Source organism: Solanum verrucosum, unplaced genomic scaffold (assembly GCF_900185275.1).
Source record: "Solanum verrucosum unplaced genomic scaffold, falcon-dt-bn FXZP01000183.1, whole genome shotgun sequence".
In the NCBI taxonomy this organism is placed as follows: domain Eukaryota; kingdom Viridiplantae; phylum Streptophyta; class Magnoliopsida; order Solanales; family Solanaceae; genus Solanum; species Solanum verrucosum.
In genome coordinates this window covers 3,430,887-3,450,721 of record NW_026020430.1, presented here as the reverse complement: position 1 = coordinate 3,450,721, position 19,835 = coordinate 3,430,887, and the positions used below count along the sequence as shown (strand labels likewise).

Genomic DNA, 19,835 nt, shown 5'->3' with positions numbered 1-19,835 from the left:
AAAACATATGCATTAGTTTGAACCATGAAATGCATAAAAGAAAGATCAAAGAAATCCCCATGTAATACCAGATGGAATTCACTAGCAATCTTCTCTCATAGTGCTCAATCAATAAGGACTCGATTACGAGTAGTATAAGAAAGGTTTAAAAGAGGATCTCAAGTAGCCCTTCAAGCATCTAAACACGTCGAGTATAGAGTACCTTAAAAATTCAAGTACCACATGACACATGAACATTCATCCACACGGGGATAAATTCTGCTGTTAAAATGGGTTAACCATGGAACAGATAGAACTGAGCCCCAAAATGTCTAATACTATTACATTCTCCAGCAGAGGGAGACAACATATGTACCAAAAGTTACAGTGCCAACTTCAGAAACAACTAAAAATATCCACATCCTATCAGCTCCAATGGCAATTCAATGCTTTTTCCAAACTTCTATACCTTAGGGCCCCAAAGTAATATTGTTCCTGGGAAATGTTCACTCAGTTAGGAACAAACTAGGGAGGTATATCAAGAAATGAAACACAAAACAGTTATAAATGGCAACAGAAAAGATTCAATAGCACAAAAGATTATGAAGATGATAGATCAGATATGTGAATATTTGGCTCGTAAAGTATTACCAAGAAAGAATAAGGAAACACTGTACAATCAGGAATTTTACCCCGAGGACAAGAAGTAATACCTCAGGTGTGCAAGTAATTGGCAGCCATCATCAATTCCAAAGTGATCTCAGGCTCAATATGGAATTCTGTTTCCTTGCCACTGCAGAGGAAAAAAAATCCATATAAGTACAACCAAACAAAATCAACAGCATATAAGACAGGGAAGGAGTTGCTTCATAAGATCAAAAGGACAGGAATATCAATACCCAATAATAGTTCATGTTTGGGGTTCCAGATTGTGATCCACAACAAAAAGGGGAACACTAAGATCTATTAGCAGCTAGCTCACTAACTCATAGAGATGTTACATCAGAACAAAAAAGCAGCAAGATACTGGAAAAAACTGTGTTACTTGAGCATGCACCACTATCTGTGAGAATATCTCTAATTTACAACAAATTATCATACCATGTGGACCAAAACAAATGCTTGCCCCCAAACACTGTAGATGAAGCAAAATTCAATTCAGTAAAGCATCATCTTAGATTAAGTGTTGAAGTGGTAACCGTCTTATGTAAAAAATCCAATGCTCTCCTCCTCAGTGCTACAAGGAAGCAGGTAGTTGTACCACAATAGATTGTAACACCAAAAAGTTCCCAAAATTGTAAATTTTCAGTAAGAAAAATATCATAATAAGAAGTGGAAGAGGACATAACTCTCAGAATTCACACTGTTCTTTTGGTTGAACCTGCAGGGCTATTTGTTCATTTCGAGCCTATTTGGTAAAAAGGAAGTCGTAGTGGTTGACAGTCTCTTGAATTTGCATTGTTGTTTTGGTAATATACTGCAACCCTAATCATTCATTTCTTTGAGTTTGGTTGTAGAATGCTACCCTACTTATTATTCATTTCTGAGACTACTTGCTGAAAATTGAAGACAAGTGGTGAAAGGCCTGTTGAGTTTGCATTGCTACATTGGTTCTAGACTGCAACCCTACTCATTCATTTCTTTGAGCCTACTTAATAAAATCTGAGACCCTCCTTGATGAAGTTGCATAATCCTGCATACTTCCCAAATTTCCATGATATATAAACCTAGAAGCGACTTATGCCCTCATTTCACCCAGTGAGAAATTTCAAGACTACATTTCAGCAACTTAGGATTTCTAACCTAACTATTTTAAAGCCAAATGCAAGCAAAACTTAGGACCACCATTTAGGACCAAAAAGAAACTACAATCTAGTTTACCACATGTTGGACCTAGCAAGGACAAAAATATATATCATGATATATGAAGCCAACCTCAAAGGTGCTTCACATAGATCAATACAAGTGCATGAGCATGCCCTAGTTTACAGCTAGTTCATATAACCATGAGGAGTTCTCAGATCTAAGACTATGTATGCTATCGAAAATATTGAACATCAAAAACACAATAATGCAAATGCTCCTCTTAGGGCTCACAAACTACTAAACCAGAATCATCTGAAAAGCCTAAAACATGGATACACCATACCTATATAATGGTTTTTATTCTTTTTTAACCATGGGGTCCAGGACCACTTGAGCGCACGTAGACTAATTCCAGGGGATACCTGTCACTCCATCAACAACAAGTACTAGGTAACTATGTTCACCAAGGCTAGGACGGGACAAATGGAAAGAAATCACCTAATGTTTTTGTCATCTGAGACTTGATGGTACTCAACCCACTTCATTGACTACTAGGCCATACCCTTAGGTGCTCATGTACTTTCTACTATTGTCAGTTAGGCTCCTTGCTCATACATCAAATTACAACAACATACCCAGTGTAGTCTCACAAAGTGGGGGTCTGAGGAGGGTAGAGTGTACACAGACCTAAAGGTAGAGAGGTTGTTTCTAATTGACCCTCGGCTCAAGAAAAAACAGTCTAATCATACATATGAAAAAATGATGCCCAATGTAGTTACAAGTCCTTCTGAATTAAAGGGGTAAACCCGAATTCTATATTTCTATAACTAAGAAATCAACACAGGACAAACATAGCAGTAATTCATGGTGTTTAAATAAAATGTAAGATATGACCTTGCATATTGAAGGGACCAGTAAAAGTACTGGCAGATCTTCTCAAGAATGGTGGTGTTAATCTCCGGAAAAGTCACTTGCCCATGCTCTGTCTCAGCAAAACTCCCTGCAACAACCAAATTACAAATAGTTACAATCACATCCCAATTACCATCAAACACCGAATAGAAATTAACAATCGCTCCAATCAAGGAAATCACATTTCTGCTGCAATTACAACGATTATTGAATTAAATCGCTATGGACCCCAAAAAATCCCTAATTGAAATTGAAAAAAAGGGAGATTGACCTGGAGAAGTGAGCATGTTACGAATAGTCTGTGAAACCATAGCAGCCTTCTTATCAATTATGAATTCAAAACCTTCGCGGCTGATTAGCTTCACGGTATCCTCCTTCTTCATCTTCGCCAATGGGTTAATGCCGAAAAATCAATTGATCAGTTTGCTTGTGGAAACGATAAACGGAAAAGATACACTCGTGCGTAGGTGAAAAAGGTAAAAAGGAAAAGCTTGTTGGAAAAGTTTTGGTCATTGACAGATCCGAACCGGTGGATCGGGTTGGAAGTTGGTATTAGAAGAGTTGTTGGGCCATTTGTATTTGGGCCGCATGTCCATATGTATATGAATGTATTTGAAGTGATTCGCATGTATGTGACATACTAGATACATAGGAGAGTGGCGAACGAGATGAAAGAGTTGGGAGAAGTTTGCTATGTATCTCAGATATATGCGACCAAATTTGGATATAATATATCTAAAACAAATTACACCTAAATTTGACTTCATGTATATAATATACATGTATTTCGATGTATTTGTAAGCACCAAAATCGAGTAAAATACATAATAGTGCAAACTAAAATGTATTTAAATAATTAGCTTATAAATTAGTGGATTTATGTAAGTTCCCCAATATCCAATACAACCTCTAATAAAGTACTATTTCAAATAGACATTTTTAATTGTTTTTTGTTTTGGGAGGGGGGATGCGTGTTTTTTCATTTGTCTAGTAGAGATTTTAGTTAATCACATAAACTATGTCATCTTTTTTAATTATATGCATCAGTGATCAGTCTCAAGTAGCAAATACATGTAATTCTACGACTTATTAAGCCGTATAATTAAAGAAAATGACATAATTTATGTATTAACTTAATTATATTATAGATGAATGAGAACACATGAAAAAATAATATTTAATTGAAACACTTTGTTCAATATGTTATAGGGTAATAGACCATATATAGTAGTAATCGAGTTTTATTCTTAGTGAAGGAATAATATAGTTTCTGTCATGATGAGACCATATATATTGTTTACGTTTACCATTTCATGATGAGACAATAATGTTTGTGGTTGACGCATACAAGAGAAAGTAAACGCATGCTTTATTTTATTATCATTAATATAATAAATGATATATTATTTTTAGAAATACTTAATTTTAGTATTTGTATTTCACTTTTATTTGATATGATATTTATGATGGTCGCACCAAAAAAGAAATAAAGCCTTCTAAAACTTTCACCATTACTTATTACATTTATTTACCTTATTATATATAACCACAAGTTTTTTTTCAAAAAAAAAATTGTATTCCGAATTCAATCAAACATCTTCACATAAAAGTATATGAGTAAGTTTAGTTACATAAGAAAATTAAAATTTTTTATTAAAATTTTTGAAACCTAACTCACTTTGAATATATATTTTATCCAAAATATTTTTTTTCGATACCAATTTGTATCAATCGAATCGCAAAGTGAGTATCAGCGTGATAAAAAAAGAATGTCATCGATTTGCTTGATTAGTCTAATATAGTGAATTAATTCAATAACGATAAGTTATTCTACCACCTAAATAGGATAACTTGTGACATCAATAAAGTATAAATGATGAGATAAATAATTTCATGACTGTCTAATATCTCCAATCAAATATAAAATAAAATAATAATATATTAATCTATAAAATTATTATACTTTATACCGCCACCAAACGACTCCTAAACTGTGAAGGAATACTTCAACATTAAACATTCCCATTACAGCCTGCAACCAGTCATTGCCAACGGACTCTTTCCGCAAAACACCTCACCAAAACGTCGCCGTTCCATTAAGGCCTGAAAAAAAAACTGCTTTCTTACTTTTTGCAATAAATAAATAATTATCAGTCTTACCAACAAGGGTTGTGATGGAGTGGTAAGTACTCCTTCATCCTTAACCAAAAGGTCTTGGGTTCGAGTCCTCTTGGGTACAGAGTTGCCTTTGTTAGGGAGCGCTTTACCCCCAATGTGGGACTTTTCGGCGCGAATTCAAATTTAGTCGGGCTCCAATGTGGGTACTGAATACCGGGTGAAAAAAATAAAAAATTACCACTCTCTCTGCCTCTATTTTATATGAGTTATCGTTTGACTCTTCACGATTTAAGAAAGAAAGATTTTAAAAAAAAAATTATAATCTAAAATAAATGATAAAATTTGTATGACAATAAGTCATTATATAAAATCTAACATTTCAAAATTAAATTGTGACTTAATACAAAAGATGAAAAGAATATACATAGGGACCGTGAGATGGTGAGTAATAAATATACTATGGTAGTTATACAACTGTTCTCTTTTGGACCGAGTATATATAGAAAAAATATGAATGATAAAATAAGCAAAAATAGTAGTGCGCACATTGGCCGTTTCAAAACTACACATTTCTTTTTTCTCAATCAACCATTTCCTTCCTCAATCCTCTCCAATTTCTCCTCAGGCCGGCGCCGTTCCGATCTCTCCTTCCGGTAAGCTTTACATCGGCATACATACATATAATTGCATTTTTCTCTATGCATATACATATGTGTGCCAAAATAGCCTCTGTTTTTTGTTTATATTGCAGTTAGGTTTAGTCTGGATCCGATTAGATCGGGAATTTGTCGATCTGAAAAAGGTTTGTTCGTTTGTGTAGGTTTTGGGAGAGAAGAGATCATGGCAAATAAAATGGATCACGAGTACGATTATTTGTTTAAGATCGTCGTGATTGGGGATTCTGGAGTGGGGAAATCAAACATTTTATCCAGGTTCACGAGAAATGAGTTCTGTTTGGAGTCGAAGTCCACTATCGGCGTTGAGTTTGCCACCAGAACTCTTCAGGTTTGTATCAATCTCATGGTGTAATTTTATTTTCATTCCTTTTAGCTTCACGTACGGTGATTTTCTGATTTCTATTAGTTTAACCTTCAAATTTTTGGTTTCTGTAATTTCTCTTATGAAACATGAAATGATGAAAACTATGACAAATTGTTGAATGATTAATTTTAAGCTATTGGAATTACGGGTTTGTATGGTTTTGTATGTGAATGTCATAGAGATAATTGTTACTATATGACTCGTCATAGTTGGCCCTTTTTCTCTTTTTCCATTGTAAACAAAAAACAAACACCTTAGACATGGTCATCATCTATTTAATGAACGCCAACAAAGTTTGATTCTTTCATAGTGTACAGATTCATTCATTATTTCAAGGTATGCACAAGGTACAATTGCATATATGTAGCTGGACCTTTGTATGGACATGCTTGTTACGAGTGAGGAAATTTTGGTAACTGTGTTTTACATCTGAATCATCTTGGTTACGGATTGATCTGTCCCTGTGAGAAAAGTTGTACAATACTCTTATTTTCTTCTCTGGTGAAATGAAGATGTCTATATCTGATGGGAATTTGAGCGTTTGAGTGGCGTTATTGTGTCCTATAGGTCAAAAAGATTTTACACTGTGAAGTACTAAATTTTGTAAGCCCTGTGGACCAATGAGTCAAATTGCTTTTGCCACCTGCAAGATTCATTTCTTCTCATTATTAAGGCATGGCAAAAGTATTGTTCTTTTGACATCTCTCACTAATTCTACTTTATGATGCAGGTGGAGGGGAAAACAGTGAAGGCCCAGATATGGGACACTGCAGGGCAAGAAAGGTACCGAGCCATTACCAGTGCTTATTATCGAGGAGCAGTTGGTGCCCTCCTTGTCTATGACATAACAAAGAGGCAAACATTTGACAATGTTCTGAGGTGGCTACGGGAATTGAGAGACCATGCAGACTCTAATATTGTAATCATAATGGCTGGAAACAAGTCTGACCTTAGGCATCTTAGAGCAGTCTCCGAGCAGGATGGTCAAACTTTAGCTGAGAAGGAAGGGCTGTCATTTCTTGAGACGTCAGCATTGGAAGCTTTTAATGTTGATAAGGCGTTTCAGACTATATTGACAGATATATACCAGATCATTAGCAAGAAGGCATTGGCAGCCCAGGAAGCAGATAGCACTGCACTTCCTGGTCAGGGTACAACCATCAATGTCAGTGATAACTCTGCAAATGTGAAGAGAGGCTGCTGTTCCACTTGAGTTTATGTTTCAAAAAGGAAATAGAATTTGTAGCAAGGCATAAACTTTTGATTTTTCCCTTGTTTCTTTTCTTGTCTTCTATTTCCTTCATTCAGGGCAAAAGAGGCTAGTAGATTACATTTTTGATTGATAAAGAGCAGAGCTTGTTTCATGTTAATATTGCCTAGTGGTTTAGGACTATCTATACTTCATATGATACACACTTTACCCATTTACTTAAGAAAATTGTGGTTACTGGTGATGTTGGCAAGATCAAATTAACTCTGATCTCAAGGACTTGGTACAAATGAGTTTTTAATTCAATCGGAGCATGTTTCCTCGTGTTTCTGTCAAATAAAGTTATGGCTGCTGTTCTGTGAGTGTTTCTAATCAATATGTCTTCTTTTTTCACAATTGGTTTTGCTGAAATCTTGCTTCCAGTACAATATTCTGTGTCGGTATTTAAAGCAAGGAAACTTGAATATGATGTTCTTGGAAAGGAATAACAAAAAAAAATTATCATCAAGGAAAGTATGTTTAGTTTACTACGTGTACTAACAAGTTTGTCACACACAATGTAAGAGGATTCAAAGCCTTATACTTGTTCCCCTCTCGAACCTATTTCAGCTCCATGGCATTTCTTCATTGATTTAACAACATATACTTACATTTCTTGTAATAAATTTTATCGTTAATAATGTTTTCTGAATTTATTAGAGAAAGGAGAAAAATTGCATGCCCTTTACCCTTTTGTAACACATTAATGGAAAATGACAAGAACAAGAACGTCAAAGTTGTTGAAAATGGGAAATTTGAAAATTTCTAATCACATGAGAGTTGAAATATATTAACCTTTGATTCAAACATATCATGTATTATAATAGACAATAGTAATAAACAACTTCTAAATTTTTTTTGCTCTTGGATGTCTCCATCTATTTAGTTGTTTCGACTTGCAAGTTGCAAAGGAACAAAAATATCCCCGTATGTGGGAGAAGTTGACCAAATCACGTAGTGGACGGCTGACAACTTGGTTAAAAGGTGTGGCCTCTCAAAATTGCAAAAGGCACAAGTTGGGAACTCCAGATGGTGATTAGTGCCTACTGCAAATATATAGTATAGTCCTTTTTTCCAGTTTCCCACCCGATTTCCTGTGGATCGCGCACTACAGGACCATCCTTATAATGGAAATGACATGGAAAAAAATTAGAACTTCTTATAGTTGTCAACGTCTTGGACCTTTGAAAACTCAAAAACACAGCAAAATCTGGGGTAACAGAACTAAATTCTCAAATTATGTTGGCAGTCACCACACTAGCCAAAGGTTAACTAAATTAATTATGCTACCAAGAAAACAAAGACGATAAAGTACATACACATCTATGCCATACTCAGCAAGAGAGAGATAGAGAGAAAGACAGATGAAGTAAGCAAATATATACAATCTACAATGAACCTGGTTCAACTTGAATGGTTACATGACGAATTCTGTATGTCGTGTCACAATATTCCCTAACATTCTGAATAATTTCATATTGGTCAACTCCTGGCTCAGTTACAACGTGACAGGACAAAACAATTTTCCCTATAGTGATGGCCCAAACATGCAGGTCATGAACATCTTTTACTCCTGCTAAAGATTTTAGGCCATTCTCGAGTTGAATAATATCAACATCCTTTGGTGTCCTCTCCATCAATAAGGAGAAGATAGTCCTAAGCATGGGTACAGTAGTACTAAGAGCAAAGATTGAGAAAAAAATAGTACAGAGAAGATCAACTACCAACCATTCTGGTTTGTACCACATAATAGCTCCAGCAATCATCACACCAACAGATTGTATCAAATCAGATATAACATGCAGGTAAGCCCCTTCAATATTTATGTTTGATGGTTTGCTGCAACTATGGGATGCTGCTACCAGTTTGGAGCTCTCTTCTTCATTTCTTGGATGAAATTCTTGCATTTCATGATCGTGATCGTGATCGTGACTGTGACCGTGATCATGACCGTGATCGTGATCATGATCCTTGCAAGGACTAAATGAATGGCTATGGAGAGAATGATCATGCCCAAGCCACACAACTGAAATGAAGTTTATTATGAGACCAAATGCAGCAATAGCAAACATAAGCTTCCCATTCACTTTGGCATTAGTATGAAACATTCTCTCAGTTGCTTCATAAATCAAAAAACCAGAGATTAGCCATATCAGCTGTACAGAAATAAGGGCTCCTAAAACTTCAAGTCGGTGGTATCCAAAAGAGTGTTCTTTGGTTGCATCCCAGCCAGACACCCAAACAGCAAAAAGAGAAATAGAAAATCCAACAACATCACTAAGCAAGTGAGCTGCATCAGTTAGAACCGCGAGGCTGTGGGATTTCACCCCTCCGATGGTTTCCACTGCCATGACCATTACATAAAAGATTATGAGCCCACAGAGTTTCATACTCGACTTTGACCTTTGTCTAGAATCCAACAGACTATGCTCGTGCTCTGAGAATGAGCAAATAGGATTGCAAGAAAAATGAGCTCGATTACAGTTGCCATTGCATTTAGCTCCTAACAACTGCTTTATTTCAGACATGGAATCCTCCTGTTGCTCCATCTGTATCGATATGGATTATTGTTAGCCAACTGTTCAATAGAACTACAAATAAGTAGAATTGCAGCATTTGAGTTGAGAGTGAATTGACAGGCCCACTCCCAAGGCTGCCTCAGTAACATATATCAAAGTGGTGGTGGGAAAAGATTCAGTAGAATTGCACCCGGAAGTGCACGGGTGAAACCTCATAAGTACACCGTTTGAGATGTCTATAGCAAGAATAAGGAAACAAAACTGTAGACGGTAATACCTAGTTAAGTTGTAAGTCAACTCAATGATCAGTAAATTTTAGTTTGAAATGTACCCAAGAAAAGTTAATGTAGCATTATGGATTAGACACTTCATCATAGAGGTTCTATGATATACATGTTTCAGCATTATTTCTGAAGTGTATAATGCATCATTTTTAAGCTTATAATATCTAAGCTCACAACTTTTTCCCCAACAATATCAGATTCACATCATGCACCCACGGGTATGTCCTAGTAGTCAATGAAGTAATTTGAGCACCATGAGATGTCAGGTTCAAATCCCAACAAAAGACAAAACACTAGGTGATTTCTTCCTATGTGTTCTAGCCTTGATGGACAGAGATGATACGTATTCGTGGAATTAGCCAAGGTGCAGTCAAACTAGCCCGGACACCAGACTTTTTAAATTTTTGTTATCAGATTCATATCCCTCCCAATTTGAACTAAAATCTGCCATCAGAAAAAAATCCCAACAAAAGACAAAACACTAGGTGATTTCTTCCTATGTGTTCTAGCCTTGATGGACAGAGATGATACGTATTCGTGGAATTAGCCAAGGTGCAGTCAAACTAGCCCGGACACCAGACTTTTTAAATTTTTGTTATCAGATTCATATCCCTCCCAATTTGAACTAAAATCTGCCATCAGAAAACTGATATGGAAAGAGTCAAACTGCTGTCAACTCTAAAAACTACTAACTTGTTTAAAAGTCTTTTGATCTGATCTTCAACTAAAATTGATATAACTCATCATTCGAACTCCATTTCTTCTATACATTAATCCCAGAACAGGGCAATCAACAAAAAAAAAACATTTTTTGTGTTCAAATATAGATCAACACAACAATCATGACCCAATATAAAACCCAGAAAAAACATTATTCCAATCACGGGTGAATGCTTGAAACTCCGAATAACCAATACTAAGATGACACAGAAGCGACACAACAACTAACAAAAAGATCGCAAACGCGAATTTGCAACGGATTTTAATTCTTTTACCTGGATTCAGAAGCAATATAAAGGCCGGCAGGGGAAGCTAGGGCTTCTAGCTGTAAAAGAATAAAATGAGAAAAAATTGAAGAACCATTGTTGTAGAGTATATAGGATTTTCAGAGGCGGAGTCAGAGGCCAATCATTAAGGCGCTGAATGGGCACACCAAAATTGATTCTGATGGAAGAATCAGGGTGGCCGGAAAGGAAAGGTAAGAGGCCACCAACATTTGTTTTTTCATTTTCTCAAATTGTTATGTTATATATATAATTATTATTTTTCTTTTACTATTTACATAACCTCTCTGTTTTCTCGAGATATTAATACAAATTGTTATATGGGAGAAAGAAATTAAGTCGGAATAAGAGATTGTGTATTCTTATTTAGATTTTATCTTATGAAATTGTATAGTATGTATTATTGTTATTTTTTCATCAAACAATTAATTTGAATATTTAGTTTTACTTCAAATCCATGTAAATAAATTTTAATTAAAAAATAACTAAATATTACTTTATTCATATAACTAAAAATACTTTTTTCTAGTTAACTAAAGAAAACAAAATACTATTTTTGTGTTCTTTTACCATCCATTTGTAAGACGAAATACTTATATATGTCATTTTAAAGATTTGTGCAAATTTCAAATTTTTGATAAACTATCGCAGGCGACAAACTTTTTGGTAGCAACATAACACTATTTTTGGTACAATAAAAATAAAATCTTAGTAGTAAAAATAGACATCTTTAATACACAAACTTTTTAACGAATTCTCTATTATCTTTTCTTTTTATTTCATTTAATTGGTTTATATCCAACCTAATGCTCTTTTGACTTTGAAAAAAAATTTGTCATTTTTTCTATCAATAAATTGTTTTTTATATGCATTTCCATAATAAAAAATGGTAGTAGTTAAAGTTTATTTTAAAAAATAAAAATTTGACTCATGGAACAAGAAATTATTTCCACATCAAGGACTAATAGATTTTTAACGTCTAATTAGATCAATTCTCTACTAGACTTTCTAGGTTAAAATGTTTTATTAACTCAACAATGTGATACTAGACATTATATATCTACTGCACGTACTTAATACACATATACTTATGTTCATAATAATATCTACGTACATATACACATTTTATCCATGTAATAACTAATTTCAAATAAAAAATATTCTTTTAACTCAGTGATATAATAATGTCATGATAATAATTCCCATTCAATTAGTCTATCAATAATTAACAATTTACCTTGTAGATCTAATAACAAATTTTACATATTGCTTTTAATCTAACAAGATTCTCAAGCATCATATATTTTTAGCTTAAATTACTTTGATATGATTATTAAGAGATTGTTAGTAGATTTGTTTAATCAAGTCATTTGACCGCGGGAAGGCGAATTTTGTAAAAGTGCTAATTTGGTTGGGAAGAATAGGACTTCTGACTCCAAGCCTATCCTATCCGAATTTTTCAGCTATTGAAGTAGTCTCTTAGTTCATACAAGGTGGAGATAATGGGGTCTGTCCATGGATTTTCCTTCTTTTTCTTTTGCTGCATTTCGCTTAAAGGGTTGAAGGGAGACAGTGCATCAAAGTGTTCGCAAGGGCCAACTTGATCCTCTTCCTTAGAGATCTCACATGAGGGAACCCTGGGAGAGCCGCCGACTCCAACTACCGTCCATGTATGATCCATACTAGATCTGACCAACTGCCCATTCTAACTCCTCTACGTTCTTGACAACGTATTTTTGTCTTAGCACGTTTCGATTCTCTTCCCTAATACTTAGGAAAAGTGAGCCACCGGTTCAGGTACAATATACTATCATTACCGCCTGGACAATTAGACATCCAACTTGTAATCACAACGAGCTTAATCAAGCATTATATCGAAACTATTCCAATACTTCTCTAATCTTCTTTTTTTTGTCATCACGAAAGATAAATACTATTTATTAAAAGCAAACATTAATACAAGGATGTTCGACTTGTGGCCATTCTGACCCAACAATATTGCACAAAAAGGTATTAATGAAACTACTAGTAGCTACGTTTGGCATCGGTACAAATTGTTGCTTGATGCCCCCTGTTGTCCAGAAAAATGGGTGATTTCTTAAAAAAGATGATTGAATTCAAAACGTCTCTATTCAAAGCATGTCTTGTCAGCAGATCTGCTACACCATCAATTTCCCTATACGAGTGCTCCACGACATCATTAGTTAGCTGGTGGAGGAGCACCTTGCAATCATGTAAAACATGAGTAAAAAGTAACGCTGGTGTGTGCAAAAGAGTAATAATATATATCTTGAGCGTCAATCTCAGCTATCAGCGGCGTAATATGATGCTCTAGAACAAGTTTAAACCCATTGAAAAGTGCAAGTAGTTCAGCTATGACGCCATTGACCGCAACAAGAGTTCATGAATCCTAAAACTCTAACTCGCAGAATTACATATAACTTTTCCAATCTCAAATATTTTTATAATTATTCAATAATATTAAGGTTCAGTTTATTTTCATTAGAGTGTTAAAATGTTGATGTGAAGCTGTATTTCTGTTAAGCATTTGAATAATATTTGGATAAAGTTTTTAAAAGAGTAGTTTGAAGATGATATATTTGTTCAAAATTTGAAAAAATGATGATGTCAGAAGCAAGCTTTAAATATATTGGTTTCGACCCGCAAAGTCTCAATTTTTCGATAAAATATTACCCAAACGCCAACTCCAGTGAAAAGGAAACCCTAGATTTTGATTTATAGTAGCAAAATTCACAAAGAGCCACACGAGGGAGGGTCAAGGGCTGCACAAGTTACATCGACTCCGACATCGGAGTTTGCAGCCCTCTCCGCCCCCAAAAATATCTCACTCTTCTTTATCCAACCAATTATTTCACATCATCATCTAATCCCCACCCCCAAATTACCATAAAAATCAAACCTTTATGGATTCTTGGAAAAAACTGTGACCCCATTTTATTGTTTTTCCATTTCTGTATTTTCTTGGATTTTTAGGTTTTATTTAGGGTATTATTGAGACCCCCACTAGGAAAAAAGGAGGAGGAGAAAGGGAGATGGCTCAAAATGGGCAGGGGATAGAACCTGCGGTTCTTGATGACATAATTAACAGGCTATTGGAGTTTAGGAATGTAAGAACTGTTAGACAGGTTCAGCTTTCAGAGGCTGAGATTCGTTCTCTCTGTACTGCTGCAAGAGCAATCTTTCTTCAGCAGCCCAATCTCTTGGAGCTTGAAGCCCCTATCAAGATCTGTGGTAAAAATCTTTTTTTTTTCTTAACCTTCTTGGTTTACTTTGTTGGCACAGACGAATCATTATTACATGCATGTTCATATTTACATTTGAGTTTGTGAAACCTCTGGTAGTTGTAAGGCTTGAAGACCTTAAATTTATCTAGTGAATGTTATTCCGCGCTGTTAAATGTGAAAATATGTTGATGAATTTGAAAAATTAGTTTCTTTGACCTGAATGAAACTTGTGGGGTATTGGCGAGGCTCTTCTCAATTCCTAGAGCATGTGTGACGCAGGAGAAGATGAAAAGCTGTATGTTCATTTTGAATAGTTTTTTTTTTCAAAAAAGTTTCCAAGGTTGATTGCACAGTTTGTACACTCATCCACTATGGTGTCTTACTTATAGGGATGTAGCTTGCCATTTTAATGTAAATGCGGAATATATTTGTAATATGGGTATACTCGTGGGATACAGTTGAATCGTGTATCTGCTTTTGTATATCATTGCTATGATATGTCACATGACAGAGCCCTGCTCCTAATGCTTGTCTTTTTGCCTTCAGTAAGTAGCACGACTAAAGAAAGAGATTGCTGAAAGAGTGAATTACTTGAAAGACAGTAGGAAAGCGAACAGATGTAGAAACTTAGTTCAGAAAATTTGTAATTAGGTTTTGTTTGCTTGAGACTTTGGGATAGAGAGTACCCTTCCTAGAAGATGGCTCATCATCCTAAAGTGATCTCTAGGTGTAAATTTTTGGTTGTTAATGGTAATACTTCACGGTTTACCCAAAAAAAAAAGAGTAGCACGGCTCTTTATTTGTTTACCTGTAGTTTGATAAGATTACAAGGCTCTTGATTAATCTGTTTGGCTGTAGTTTGATAGGATGTGTTAGAAAAGATAGAGTAGAGTCCTTACGTTTTCCTGGAGATTGTTCTTCTATTCTTGAAAGAGTGAGAATTTAGTCTCTCGATATCTTTACTTGATGTGCTTACTGAATTGCTTCGTTGTTCATACTTCCCTTGAGATTAGGTTGTCATTATTATAATATTTTCTAATATTGTTTCTATCTTCCACATCTTTTATCAGGAAGTATGTTTATTTCATAACAAGATTCTTTTCCTCAGCTGTTCACCTCTTCATTAGATCCATTTCACTTTTCTGTTTCTTTGTTAGGGGATGGTTGAGGCAATCTGTTATAATCAATCTTTGTATTTGGTCAAACTAATTAGCCTATCTCTTTTTTTTTTCTTTTCTGGATTCTAGGTGATATTCATGGACAGTATGGTGATCTTCTGAGGCTTTTTGAATATGGTGGATTCCCACCCCAGTCTAATTACTTGTTTTTAGGGGACTATGTGGATCGTGGCAAACAGAGTTTGGAGACTATATGCCTTCTACTTGCTTACAAAATTAAATACCCAGAGAACTTCTTTCTGTTAAGAGGGAATCATGAGTGTGCTTCTATTAACCGGATATACGGATTTTATGATGAATGTAAGCGCCGATTCAATGTGAGGCTGTGGAAAGTCTTCACTGATTGTTTCAACTGTCTTCCCGTGGCAGCTCTCATAGATGATAAAATACTTTGCATGCATGGTGGCCTTTCTCCTGATCTAACAGACATGGATCTGATACGAAATTTACCTCGTCCAACAGATGTTCCCGATTCCGGTTTGCTTTGTGATTTACTTTGGTCAGATCCTAGTAGAGAAGTTAAAGGTTGGGGAATGAATGACAGGGGCGTCTCATATACCTTTGGTCCTGATAAAGTGGCAGAGTTCTTGATGCAACAAGATATGGACCTTGTTTGTCGTGCCCATCAGGTATTTCTGTTTGACTCGTGGTTTTCTCTTTTTCTAGTATTGAGTTATTTACTAGGATATTTCTTACCTAGGTTGTGGAGGACGGCTATGAATTTTTTGCTGAAAGGCAGCTAGTTACAGTATTTTCTGCACCAAACTACTGTGGCGAATTTGATAATGCTGGTGCAATGATGAGTGTGGATGAAAATCTGATGTGCTCTTTCCAGATTTTGAAGCCAGCAGATAGAAAACCTCGGTTCTTGTGAAGCAAAAGGTCATAGCTTATGTATGTGCTCTCCCAGTGGCACCTAAGGTTTGTGTACTTGCCGCATTGTCATTTATTCCATGACAAATCCAACATGATTCTCTGCAATAATATTATCAATCAACCTCTGTTTTGGATTGATCTTGTTTCTGTGCCATAAAACTAGATGCCTATGCTGATATCATGTAATCCATACATACTAGGGTTGCAAAGAGGTTTGAGCCATGCATTTCCCCTTCTTTCTAAAAAATATGTTTATGGGTTGTGCTGGTCATTTCCCTCCTCTTCTAAACAGACATCTATGTTATTTGTTGATATAATTTGCTTTGTAGTTCATTCATATTGACTATTCTTTAACTGGCGAAGTCTACCTGTTACAAGACCTAAATCTTAACCATGTGTAATGACACTATTTTATGTGGCTTAGTTTACTGTCATTAATACCTAAAGCTTAACTAGTCATAGTGATTCTATTTAGTATCATAATGTTGTTTTGCATTTTACACACTTCATTTTCCAGCATTTCTTTTAAACATATCTCTATCAAAATCAACACTTCTTTCTGCTCATCTCCTTGCAAGTCAAGGTAGATTGCTACTCCCTCAATATTAACAAAGTTACTGAAATAATTTTCTAGTGGTATGGTATCCTCTATCATTGGTTTACGAATAACCACATTTTTTAATGATAGAATGCTCATATTTCTTCTTCCTAATTTCATATCCAACCTTCATTGGTTGAACATGTGACTTATTGTGTGCTTTAAGTACTCTAATCCTTTTTTAGGGTCTATTCCGAGGAGAAATTTTGCTATGAAAAAGTTATCTTTTACCTTTCCTTTCAGAAGACTCTTTCAACAAAAAGCAGACAAACACTCTAAAAATCAGATACTTAATTATAATAAACACTTCTAAATACTTTAAATGAAAATTGTGTTGAGCATTAGGAAATTTCAAAAATATGCTTCAAAGTGACCTCTTCCCTTTCTCACTTCAATAGTTGGAGTGGACTATGTTGTCTCGCATAATCATACGTTTATCCTTCTCTATTACTTCCTTGATTAAACTGAATTTTAAGTTACCAACCATCTATTTCTAAAACTTATAAGATTATGTAAAATGACACATAATATGTCAAGGCTGTCAGCTGAGTTGTCAAGCTTCTCCGCGGATGAGAACTTTCATGTCCTTTTCCTAAAATTGCAGTTGATTAGTTGATTTTGTTGTATTTCCACATCCACACTTTTGTCACCCTTCATTGTCAATTTAATGCATTATTGTCGAAGGTGACTTTCTTTTGATGAAGAAAGACAGATTAAGAATATTTGTACACACACATGTAATTCAAGAAAAGAATGATAAAGAGAAACAATAATTGTATGGAACAAAGGTTTTGAAAACTACAATCAAGTACCTCAAGTAAAAAAATTAAATCAAGTTCAAAACATTTCAAGTCACTGATTTAGACACAAGAATGCAGTCTTAGCTTTTTTGGATGACGGAGAAATTCATTTTGGGCCAACCCTCGGGGCCAACTACAATTTTTGAAACTCGGGGATAATGGACCACCTCCTTTCTCAACATAAATTCCAGGCTTAGTTTGCATAGTGAGTCTTAATTTTTCTTGTTCAATTTATGACTGTCTTTTATGCTAAATTTCTAGTTTCCTATTGTTAAGCACCAACATATTTGGCCATGGGATTCCTTAACTTAATGCATTACTCTGTTAGCAATATTTATGTTGTAGTACTGTTCTCTTCTAGATAGCATCCATGGGCAGGCTCACGCTATAGTGCCCAGTGACTTTACTCTAGTGTCCGTCCTGCCTGTGCTACTCCAAGTTTCAGGGCGTAAGTGTGTCTCAACCGTCCTCTATCAACACCACCTTCTTGAATACTAATTCTTAGACACTGTCGTTTATCAACACTACCTTCTTGAAATACTTATTCTTTGTAAAGTCAATCTTATGTAATTATATTATTACAGCAAGAGAAGTTTCTAATTCAAAATCCTCTTCATTTGATGAAGGCCATACTGTCTCTTTTTTCTACAAGTTAAATGATCATACCTATAAGTGGAGTTCATGTGGAATCTCTTACTCTCGGTGACCTTTTTCCCCCCCTTTCATTAAGAAGTCATGCAAAATCATCAGATTGAATGCAGTCATGTACAATACATAGAACAACCTATGAAACGAAAAGGAAAAAGGATGTCCAATACTTGGAATTTGGCACATCAGCTATTTAATTTTGGCTACGTAATCTCTCTAGAAATGATACTTTACCATGCCAGTGAAACCATGGATTAAAATTTAAATCGATGGTTTATTTCGTTGGGTCTATACTGAGGTGTACTTTGTATTGTTGATCACTTCATCCTTTAGCATGACTATTCTTCAGGTATTTTATCTAAGTCGTAAGGCTTTGTTCTTTTTTCATTAATGTGAGTATTGTACGTTTAATAATTGTGCTCCTGTTTGAGTATATGAGCAAAAGATTCTTAAATTTCATTCCTTGATTTACCACCTCTTGTGCTGAATTCAATCTGTCTCTTCATCAAAACATTTTTTCAGCTTTTGCATAGTTATGCATGATGTATGCTCGAAATTTTCTGTAATTTGGTATTCTAAAGATGGTTATGTTTCGCAGAAATTTCTTATGTGCTGGGAAAGAGCAGTTGAAGATGCTGGCTTCTGCAATGTTTGTCATACAAGCATGGTTTCAAATGGGAAAGCAGGTGGTTCAGTTCAGGACTATGAAAATTGACTTTAACTGTAGTTTGAATGGAGGCCTCAAAGCCAAAATACTTTTCCTCTGTTTTTCTTGGTGGGTCGTTTATCTTTTTTATATTTGCTCGTGCAATCTATGATTTGACGTGTAAATACATTCTGTTTGTAATCTCAGTTGCAATCTTATTAAGTGATTGGTACTTAAAAAAGTTTCCCCTTTTCAGCCATCTTTCTAGTTTACCCCTAATTATATTGTTTTATATGAGTTGTGAGCTGAGTGGTTTGCTAGTTTCTACTTCATTAAATGATGGGTTTTTGAGAAAAAGTTGTGTTACTGATTACTTCTAATTATACAGCCAACAAAAAAGGAAATACAATAGAGAGGGTTACACCATAATTGACATTATGATTCGTCTGTGGGTCTATCTTGGGATAACTTATCCCACTACCATACATATGAGATAACTTATTCTATCACTATGAATTATGATATAAATGGTGGGATAAGTTATCTCAAACATGGCAATCAAAAATAATTTTATTTCATCACTATTTATTTTTATCTCTCACACCAAACGATCCGTTAGAGTTTGTTGTTCAGAATGAGTGTGATCTAGTTATATTTTACTATGATGTATTAGTTACTTTTTGAAAAATATTGAGTCAAAATAAGTATCAGTGACTTTTAGTTGTATGGGTTGTCTGGTTACGTTGGGGGTGGGGGGGGGTTATGTATTCATGTAGCATATTCAGCTTTGGGAAAATCCTTTTGGCCATAATATGGCCAGGTAAAAGGATATGTTCACACTATAAACTAGTTTGTTTTAGGATATTTTTGCCCTTTAACTTAAATATTGAATATATTCTTCAATTATATTTTCAATACATTGAAAATGATTA

General features: G+C 35.0%; 4 protein-coding genes across 5 annotated transcripts; 2 read left to right on the top strand and 2 right to left on the bottom strand.

Annotated features, from left to right (window-relative positions):
* Positions 1-169: 169 nt before the first annotated feature.
* Positions 170-3,246, bottom strand: LOC125807920 (uncharacterized). The gene is made up of 4 exons (XM_049487671.1): positions 2,969-3,246; positions 2,680-2,785; positions 693-772; positions 170-474 (listed from the first exon to the last, which is right to left on the bottom strand). The coding sequence occupies exons 1-3, from the start codon at positions 3,078-3,080 to the stop codon at positions 694-696; spliced, it is 297 nt and encodes a 98-aa protein (XP_049343628.1). The 5' UTR covers positions 3,081-3,246; the 3' UTR covers positions 170-474; position 693.
* A 2,377-nt stretch (positions 3,247-5,623) lies between these two features.
* On the top strand, positions 5,624-7,334 carry LOC125807921 (ras-related protein Rab11A). The gene is made up of 2 exons (XM_049487672.1): positions 5,624-5,820; positions 6,587-7,334. Exons 1-2 carry the CDS (start codon positions 5,656-5,658, stop codon positions 7,067-7,069), a joined length of 648 nt encoding a protein of 215 aa, XP_049343629.1. The 5' UTR covers positions 5,624-5,655; the 3' UTR covers positions 7,070-7,334.
* A 1,147-nt stretch (positions 7,335-8,481) lies between these two features.
* Positions 8,482-11,120, bottom strand: LOC125807908 (metal tolerance protein B). Its single transcript, XM_049487658.1, has 2 exons — positions 10,904-11,120; positions 8,482-9,654 (listed from the first exon to the last, which is right to left on the bottom strand). The coding sequence occupies exon 2, from the start codon at positions 9,652-9,654 to the stop codon at positions 8,494-8,496; it is 1,161 nt and encodes a 386-aa protein (XP_049343615.1). The 5' UTR covers positions 10,904-11,120; the 3' UTR covers positions 8,482-8,493.
* Positions 11,121-13,580: 2,460 nt separating this feature from the next.
* LOC125807909 (serine/threonine-protein phosphatase PP1 isozyme 2) lies at positions 13,581-19,120 on the top strand. Of its 2 annotated transcripts, XR_007441672.1 has the most exons (5): positions 13,594-14,164; positions 15,405-15,964; positions 16,036-16,060; positions 16,104-16,256; positions 18,856-19,120. XR_007441672.1 is itself a non-coding variant. In XM_049487659.1 (4 exons), the coding sequence occupies exons 1-3, from the start codon at positions 13,966-13,968 to the stop codon at positions 16,207-16,209; spliced, it is 933 nt and encodes a 310-aa protein (XP_049343616.1). In that variant the 5' UTR covers positions 13,581-13,965; the 3' UTR covers positions 16,210-16,256; positions 18,856-19,120. The 2 variants fall into 2 exon arrangements, 1 of the variants encoding a protein (XP_049343616.1); XM_049487659.1 differs by having other exon boundaries at positions 13,581-14,164; positions 16,036-16,256.
* The last annotated feature ends 715 nt before the right edge of the window (positions 19,121-19,835 follow it).

Excerpts from the sequence above, each read along its gene's own strand:
- LOC125807920 (XM_049487671.1), bottom strand. The coding sequence starts at position 3,080 with ATGAAGAAGGAGGATACCGTGAAGCTAATCAGCCGCGAAGGTTTTGAA. Across the intron at positions 2,786-2,968 it reads TAACATGCTCACTTCTCCAG|GGAGTTTTGCTGAGACAGAG; the intron begins GTCAATCTCCCT and ends TGGTTGTTGCAG. Across the intron at positions 773-2,679 it reads TGGTCCCTTCAATATGCAAG|TGGCAAGGAAACAGAATTCC; the intron begins GTCATATCTTAC and ends TTTCCTCTGCAG.
- LOC125807908 (XM_049487658.1), bottom strand. The coding sequence starts at position 9,654 with ATGGAGCAACAGGAGGATTCCATGTCTGAAATAAAGCAGTTGTTAGGA.
- LOC125807909 (XM_049487659.1), top strand. The coding sequence starts at position 13,966 with ATGGCTCAAAATGGGCAGGGGATAGAACCTGCGGTTCTTGATGACATA. Across the intron at positions 14,165-15,404 it reads AGCCCCTATCAAGATCTGTG|GTGATATTCATGGACAGTAT; the intron begins GTAAAAATCTTT and ends TCTGGATTCTAG. Across the intron at positions 15,965-16,035 it reads TTGTTTGTCGTGCCCATCAG|GTTGTGGAGGACGGCTATGA; the intron begins GTATTTCTGTTT and ends TTTCTTACCTAG.
- LOC125807921 (XM_049487672.1), top strand. The coding sequence starts at position 5,656 with ATGGCAAATAAAATGGATCACGAGTACGATTATTTGTTTAAGATCGTC. Across the intron at positions 5,821-6,586 it reads TTGCCACCAGAACTCTTCAG|GTGGAGGGGAAAACAGTGAA; the intron begins GTTTGTATCAAT and ends TTTATGATGCAG.